This window comes from Dreissena polymorpha, chromosome 16 (assembly GCF_020536995.1).
Source record: "Dreissena polymorpha isolate Duluth1 chromosome 16, UMN_Dpol_1.0, whole genome shotgun sequence".
Lineage (NCBI taxonomy): Eukaryota > Metazoa > Mollusca > Bivalvia > Myida > Dreissenidae > Dreissena > Dreissena polymorpha.
Genome location: NC_068370.1, coordinates 15,813,830 through 15,822,450, shown reverse-complemented (window position 1 = coordinate 15,822,450; position 8,621 = coordinate 15,813,830). Strand labels below are relative to the sequence as shown.

Below are 8,621 nucleotides of genomic sequence, written 5' to 3'. Positions count from 1 at the left end.
TCTGCGAAGAACTGTCCATCAAACAGGTGCTCGTAGCAAATGTTAGCGATGTCATGAAGGTTGCAGTGTATTAACAGGTGGTATAGTTCAATAACGGACAAGTTGTTAAAGTCTTTACACGTTCTTCCGTGGCCCAGAATACTTTGCATGTCTTTCTGCGATATCGTCGCATACCCTTGTTTCTCACGGGCGTGTTCGGATTGATTAGATGCCGTAGGTGTTTCGGCGCTAATATGGGCGCTCGAAACAATCAAATGGTCGCCATGACTATTGTCGCTTGGAATCGGCGGGGCCGGCCTATGTGGAGCAGGGCTACTGGGAGCTGATAGGTAATGTCGCGGAGGTACCGAGGGACATGGAGTTATATACTCATCTGAATCCTCGTCGCTGGGGGTGGAAACTATTTCCGGCAGGGGACGCATTTCTCTGCGCGTCGAAGCCAGAGAGGCCGGTGTAGATGGAGCGCTTGTTGTTGGTGCAGAGCATGGCTCAGATGTAGACTTTGAGAGTGATATACTCGATGTTGATAAAACGCATTTTGTAGATATCGTGATTTGCTGGGAGTAAGCGCTCTCTGGGGGTGGGGCCGGGGGTCGTCGTAACCCCATGGTGGTGTATTTTTGTAGTCTTTCGTTTCCGGTTGCGTTTTTGTCTGAATCGTCAATTCGATTGTCTGGCATAGATTGTGAACGCCTGATCATGGGATTGATACGATACCCGCCTTTTTCTCGCATTTGTTTCATCTCGTATTTTGCGACGTCGTCTCTTAAACAATCTCTTGATTTCCATGTGAACATTGCGAAACAGGCCGATTTTCTTCTTAGCAAACTCAGAGGCCTGTCACAACGATAAGAAAACACCGTTTACAGGACACAATAAGAAATGCAACAATATCATTACTCTCATAATTTACATTATGTATAAATTGATCACATGTATCCCTTGATATTATTAAATAATTAACAACACAATGTAACAGTTCATTATCAACTTTTAAACAATTTTACACACCATATTTAAACAACTGTAACACAATAATAAATAACAATACACAGGTATCATCAATAACACGTAAAAATATTCAATAAAACAATAACTATTCTGTAGTTGATATTACCTGAGGACAGGTGATTGGAATTCGTTCTGAAACAAGGCAATACAGAAAAATATATTACAAGAACATAAAACTTGTTTATTTGCATGTAATCTTCTGATGCATCCAATATAATAATATTATATATATCAGAGAAAATTAATGAAATACCGTATTTGCACATTAATGCAATTCATTTCCCACCTAACACATTTTTCTTACCTGGTATAGGGGGGGCTATTTCCGTGTAGTCGCTGTCGTATGATTCTTCATCCGTGGAGGCTGCAAACACAAACATCGTAGTTATACATCGCCTGCATTAAAGCCCAATAAACACGACAAATCAACGAATATTTCGCCAAAGTAAGTTAACCCATACACAATTAATGTTCCTTATAGCAATATCCTAAGTTTGAGCGCTAGATGTGGAATTGTAACATAGATTTAACGAAATACCTAATGCTCGTTTTTATTGTGTGTGTGACAATATATTTAATGAGAATTTCGGCGACGAGATCCGAACATTTACGTGCGAACGCGAGTTTGGCTCCGCTCAAGGTCGGAAGCACTGATGAGAACTACGAAATATTTTTCGAAATATTCATTAATGTTAGGTGTTTATGGGACTTTAATAAACCGCAATCTGAACTCAACTATTCCGTGGGAATAAACAACTTTTTACTTTCATATTTCACATAAATATCGGTTTATTGAAAATAAGATGTGTGGCCATTTAAATTTTAATTACTGTGTATATAACCTTGAGAATTTAGCTCATTATTATTTATACCTAATGTAAATAAACTTTATATAGAATGAGTTAAAACGTGGAAAAACATGTTAAAAAACGAAGCCCACACATTTTTCAAAAATATATGAGATTCTAAATTTAGCAAATTTTATGTTAAATGGGGCTCAACCATTATTAATGTTATATAAGCTATTTAATCTTTTTCTGTTTAACGGCTGTTATTTGCCCTGTAGCAAAGGATAAAATAATGTCATGCTCTCCACAATGCTTTTAGGACAAAAGGCCATTATACAAACAACGACAACTTTATTTTTCAAAGAAGGCTCTTGTGTTTAAACTTTAAAATAAAAAAAATTGAATCGAGGTAGCCATAACAGTAGCGAGTATGACACGCCGCCCTGGTGTGCACAATTATTATATAATAAAATGCGATCTACAGACAGATGCGATAGATTGATGGACTAATATAAAGGACGAGAGAACGAAGTGTTATACTATTCTCTAAAAATCCTTAATTCTTTTATTACATTAACAACTCTTTCTTCCGTAACAAGTGACAAGTTTTAGTTGTTAATTTTGATATTGAAAGATATATTTGTTTTTTCGTCAATCGCACAATTGTTGGCTTCTTTACTTACAATTGAATGTAATGCCGTCTCTTGCCACGCGGAGTTTACATGCTTTTGGGTCGTAGAAGAAAAGATTTGGACTTTTCAGACACACAGCGTTCGGTGGATCCTGTGGTATTAAATACAATTTGTCGGAGACAAAATCCAGATGTGTGCAAGCCGTAAACTTTCTCTGAATATAGTTGTTCTTAGTAAATTTGTCATCAAAATTACGTTTCTGAACCATCAGCGTCCTAGCGCGAGACTCTGGTATGACTAACGTACTGTAAGATTTTTCTTCGTGTTGGCGTTTCCAGGCGATGACAACGTTTAGGTATTCTGTACCCAGCAGCTCCAGCGGGCCTTCAGCAATTATGAGCGCAGCATTGGCATCGTAGTTGACGAAGTGCACAACGTCGTCCGGTTTTGGATGCTGAAACTCGAACACTGTGGGAAACACGTTGGTCATCTGCAAGTAGCGCATTGTGTAAAGAGAGTCGTCGCCGATGGCGCTGAACTGCACGCGTAACGTGTCCTTGAATGACACGTACTGCGATTGGAATGAGCACTGGAGATATTGCGCCTTGTCGATAGAGCACGTAAACACGCGCTTAACTGTGAGTACCGTGTTGGTCGGAACCAAAGTGTTTTGACCGCCGCCCGGTGGGATCGAAATCACATCTTGGTGGACCAGAAGCTTCGCCGGCATATCTTCTATCACCTGAAATATGGGGATAATGTTATGAGTGAATGATAGGCAACGCAACAGATATAACAGACTTTTCAATGATCCGAGGTTCTCGTTTACACATGTTTAAATCTAGCGATTTGACTAATTAAGAAAAATATAAAATATCGGAAAGTACCCATTATAAAAATAGACTTAAGTACCCGTAATACTATCCCCAACCCCTTCCTCTTTATTATCATAATGGCATTCAATGATCAGTTCAACTTCAATTTAGAAACGGTTTGCTAAAATACTCTTGATGCTGTTTCAACATCGATTGAATAGACACATGGTCCTCTTATTACTGTGACATAGTCTTTAAAATTCAATAATATTAAAACATACACAAGTCCTATTCAATGTTCATTACGATTTATTTCTATTGATTTGATTCCAACACAACGTTTTCCAATGTTCATAAAATAGTATAAACTATAAGATAAATGTAATGGCCTATGAGCCCCATGACAATAACAAATTGTGTGACCGTTATGTCCGACCTTGTACGTGAATCTCCTTTTCTCTACTGAAGAACTGTGCATTATTATAGATTGGAACACCCAATGCTGACGTGTACAATCTTGTGCAAAACTACATGCAAAATGTAGCGAAGTAACATGATATACGATAGACACATACGGATGGTAGTCCTCTATTTACATGAAATCATACAAGACCCAAAAGACATGTTTAATTAGCGAGATAAGCAATGAGTAATTAACTCGGTGTGTTATTCTGGTCTATTTTGACGTTATTTATGTATGTAAGATATTGCTAAGAGTGGGAATTTTTGCCAATTTCGTGACCCATTAATAACATTAATAAATGTCTGGAAAACACTTTAATTGCAGTTTAATCGAGTTAAGCATACACAGATCGCCAATTGCCTAAATGCATCCTTATATAGAACTCAATATGTATTTGCTTTTACTATATCTTGATTCTTATTGATGAGATAATTGTCTGTCAAAGTGCATTACTTCAAACAAACGATCTTTTTAAGTTCTCTTGCTTTTGTAGATATGGCTTCTTAAAATACAGTATGCGATAAAATGATTCTTTGTGATCAATAATTGATTCATTTTGCTGTAAAATGTTTTTATTTTAGAGGAAAACGGTATTTGGGTACCACGTAGAAATTGTTTTTTTCTTTAACTTTTAGATTTCGATCTGTACAATAGCAATCACGAAAGTTCTTGTGTTTCTGATCTGATAATTGTACATATACAATCATAATTCGTAGCTTTCATTGATTTTTTAAATAGCTTTTAAAGAAAGTACAACAGTTTATGTTTGTTTTCATTATGCATTTTTCAATAAGTCTTATTGTGAAAGTTAACGGAGTGGTATTGATAAATCTTTTTAAAAAAATTGCATGTTAAAAGGTTGAATTCAGCTGTTACTGGTGATCGAGTACCGGTAATACAGTAGTTCAGATTAACAAATTGGCTCACATTTGCAATGGGCGTCAATTAAATATATGCAAGACCATATTAATGCCACTATGATTACGTTACAACTCGTTTGTTTATATATTATATGTTTGAATCTTTGTTTCGAAGTAATTGTGTACGGCGTGGGTAAGCTATATTATTAGCCCCTTTACGGCACATATGTAACACATTAGTCGTAAGCTAATTAGGGGTTCACGTCATTTTCATAACTTAACAGATAATGAAAGAAAAACATTTTATGGTTTATATGTTAAGTTAATAAACGTGTTATGGCGCGTGTACCAACAACACTCAGGTAAGCCAATTGACACAATACATACGCACCTGAGCGATTGAAGCATACTTAGTTGATTTTCCTGGTCTGGTGACAAGTTTCAATTTTAAAGGGACGTGCATAGGCATCAGGTACACCTGGTCCAAGAACATTTGCCTCTCCGCCACGAAATCGTCATTGTGTGCCTTTTGCGCTTCTTTCTCGTTGTGAACGTCTAAAACTCGTATTCGGGCGTACGCGATCGATCTCACCCCTTCGACCATTATCTCTAAGCCATCCTCAAACCAACCGGAGTCGTCATAGTCCTCGTTTTGATACGTCTCATTGAAGCGGACGATAATGGGAATGTCTCTGCCTGACGCCGCCTCCAACAGAGTCTCTTCCGGTGTGTGATAGTTGTCATCCAGACTGTCCGACATGTTAAGTCTATTTCAGATATTGTTCGTAGCTTTAAAAGTTTTACCTCATTAAATCGAACTTACATAACCCGTAAACGTTTGTTACCTCAATTATATAAAATGTTGAAATATCTATGTATAACCTCATATTCATTAAGATCAGTCTTCAAAAGTTTGAGAATTAGATCAACATCGTGTAATTTATTCAATGGAATTGAATAAATTATACCATAACGTCATAGAGTATGCTTAAGCCTATATAACAAGATTGTTTACCGACACTATTTATTAAAACTGCACGACAAGCGAATACAATATTACTGCAATAGTAGTAGTATCTTTGAAGAATATAATCCTTAACTATGTTAAATGCTCATATTAAGTTATATCCATAGTTCAATGCATTTTTTAAACCCATTCTTACTTTGTAAACACACTAGATAAGCCACATGTATTTTTCAGTCAGCTGGATATTTGTATAGATACAACTGTTCATGATTAAAACTTCCTGAATGATTTTAATACGCACTAAGCAACTTATCATGCAGTGTACGCGATAATAGCCATACAACCTTTCTGTTCAAAGCAACGTTTAAAATTAGGACATGTAATTTGATACCAGGTGTACGTGTAAATCAACAATGAGGTATTGAATCGTGATTTAGTGATTTATTTTTAATTGCTTACACGAAGGAAGAAAAATAATGATAGAAGACTTGCATAGTGTCCGTAGTTGCATTGAGTCTTATGATGGCAGTGTAGCAGTTATAGAAATACAGTAAAAAATACACGAACCACATGAACGAAGAATCTGACAGACAAACAGCTACACAGACAGTTTATACAGATTTATACACAAGTACATCGTCTTTATACTCAGATAAACAAATTATTTCTGTCACGTAGTTAAGTATACAAACATAAAATAGTCATTTAAGAATAGAAATATCAATAAACACTATCTTTTGCATAAATACGTAAATTCGATCGAAGCTGTACTGAAAAGTAGTAGGGACTTAATTAAAAAAGCTTTATGAGAGCTCGAGTTTAAAGGTATGAGCCTTAACTATACTTTACAATCAAATAAGTAGTTGAAAGCAGTACGTGGATGCTTTGAAGGTGAAAACTATCAATACACGAGTCATCACTACCAAGTTGTGTATCAGTGTCCCATACTGTTAGCCTCAATAGAAAATCTGGGTCTAATTCTGAACATCAAATACATGATACAAGTTGGCGACTACAAAAAATTAAAAAACATTGTGCGTAACTTTGAGTGGAGTGATTGTGTCATTCTGTGACAGTGCATTACAATTCAAAATAGTTCATATAAGAGCACATAGGCAGCATTACAATAGAAGGAAGGAAATCCGTCGCCGTAAACGTGCATACAAGAAAGTCATGGCTCTTTTTATAATACAGTCAATGGCACATTTATCACCAGCAACTGAAGTTAGTTGAACGTGTGGTCAAATCAGCGAAGAAAGTGTTCAGTTTGATTAACATGTCAAAATAATATGTGAAAAGTATCACTCGTCTACTGACTTCTGGAAACTTCTTAAAAAATTCATCATACAAACCACCTTAGATAACGAGTTGTTGCCAATAAACGAGGTGTCGCCTTAATTAATAGTGTTATAAAGTGAATCGCACATTTATAACGCAAACTTAATTTCTTTTTAAAGCATGAATCTACTCTAGCTATAACCAGTATACGTATACATATTTTAATATCTTTACAGATAAAACTGCCCCACCTTAGACAACTTCACCATTTATAGTCAAGAAGTCTCACGAATTGTCATTCGTTCAAAGTTTATACACGCGGAAATGCCTGTGGACCGGATCAAATAAAAGGCCGATTATTAAAAGAAATCGCAGATTAAATTGACCATCCACTTCGAAAAGAAATCTGTTTTTTTTTTTCTGTTCGTGATCCCATGCAGTAGAAAGTAGCAAACAAATGAGCAGCTCATCAAGGGTCTGATCCTCAGAATGAAGAAAAACTATTAATAAATTATCCTCCTTCCTTAGTTTTGTAAGCAAATGTCTTTACAAATAAATAGATCTTCAATCATATTTGGGCTATTAAGATGTGAACCAATCATTAAAGTGGTTTTATAACCACAGCGATGCTACTATCAATCGATAATTCTTTTTATAAATGTATTGACGGAGTGCAAGAGTTAAGAGCCGTTTTATTTTGTGACATTTCAAAGGCATTTAATAGAGGAAAGCACGAAGGACTTATTAATAAGCTTAAACTATGTGGTTTCTCGGGTAATGTACATTCGTGGTTGAACAATATAAGGACATACGTGAATTTCTTGTAATCATCTGCTGCAAATCGGACGTATTTGTGGAGATGTTCCACAAGGGTCTGTATTAATGCCCGTTTTTTTCTCCTATGCATAAACGTTATTGTTTGTGATAATCACTGTCTCCTTCGACTATTTACAGGTTAGAAGACATAGCATAGCTGTTCTTATATGAACACCTGATAGAGAGTTCATGCTAAGCTATGCATTATTATCTAAACATATTATGACGATCTAATTCAACGCCTTTTTATTTTAACATCTGAAGAAGATAGTGTGCCTATATTTTCATTAATCTTTGAACATTTGATGAAGATTTAGCGCAACCAATGCATTCTGATTTTCTCATGTGATGAAGATCTAGCGCATATCTATGTATTATCATTTGAACATCTGAGGAAGACTATTGCGCATACCATGATGTCGACTGATGAAGTTTTATCTAATGAATATCAAGCGCATTTATGCATATTTATAATTCCATATATGCATGCATTGATTACAAGTAGGTCAATCCATTGATAATTTGGATGTCTCATGCGCAAATTAAAAACAAAGCGTTTAAAAACATACAATACATTTATAATTTTGTTTTAGCTTAATGACATTGTGTAAACATTTACCCTGGTCGTATATGTTCCTCGCACTGGTTTAGAAACATACAATACATTTATAATTTTGTTTCAGCTTAATGTTATTGCGTTAACATTTACCCTGGTCGTATATGTTCCTCACACTGGTCACCTGGCCAAATTTAAGATAACGAATCAGATCTACTAAAAGCATCACATTTCAGTTATTTGGTTGATCACGGGAGCGATAGAGGGCCACCAAGTCACCATAAGTGTGCGTTTTCTTGTTCGGAATACACGAATTATGACAGCGAAGTATTAAAATGCGGATTCGTTTCAAGATATAATGGTAAATTAGTTAGAAAAAAAACTTGAACTAAGTTTTAATACATTACAAAACCTATCGAGATATACCAACAGTCA

The 8,621-nt window shown here is 35.7% G+C and overlaps 1 protein-coding gene across 1 annotated transcript; it reads right to left on the bottom strand.

Annotated features, from left to right (window-relative positions):
- Positions 1 to 646: 646 nt before the first annotated feature.
- LOC127862209 (uncharacterized) lies at positions 647 to 5,881 on the bottom strand. Its single transcript, XM_052401219.1, has 5 exons — positions 4,961 to 5,881; positions 2,483 to 3,173; positions 1,316 to 1,375; positions 1,118 to 1,143; positions 647 to 837 (listed from the first exon to the last, which is right to left on the bottom strand). Exons 1-5 carry the CDS (start codon positions 5,327 to 5,329, stop codon positions 661 to 663), a joined length of 1,323 nt encoding a protein of 440 aa, XP_052257179.1. The 5' UTR covers positions 5,330 to 5,881; the 3' UTR covers positions 647 to 660.
- Between the last annotated feature and the right edge of the window lie 2,740 nt (positions 5,882 to 8,621).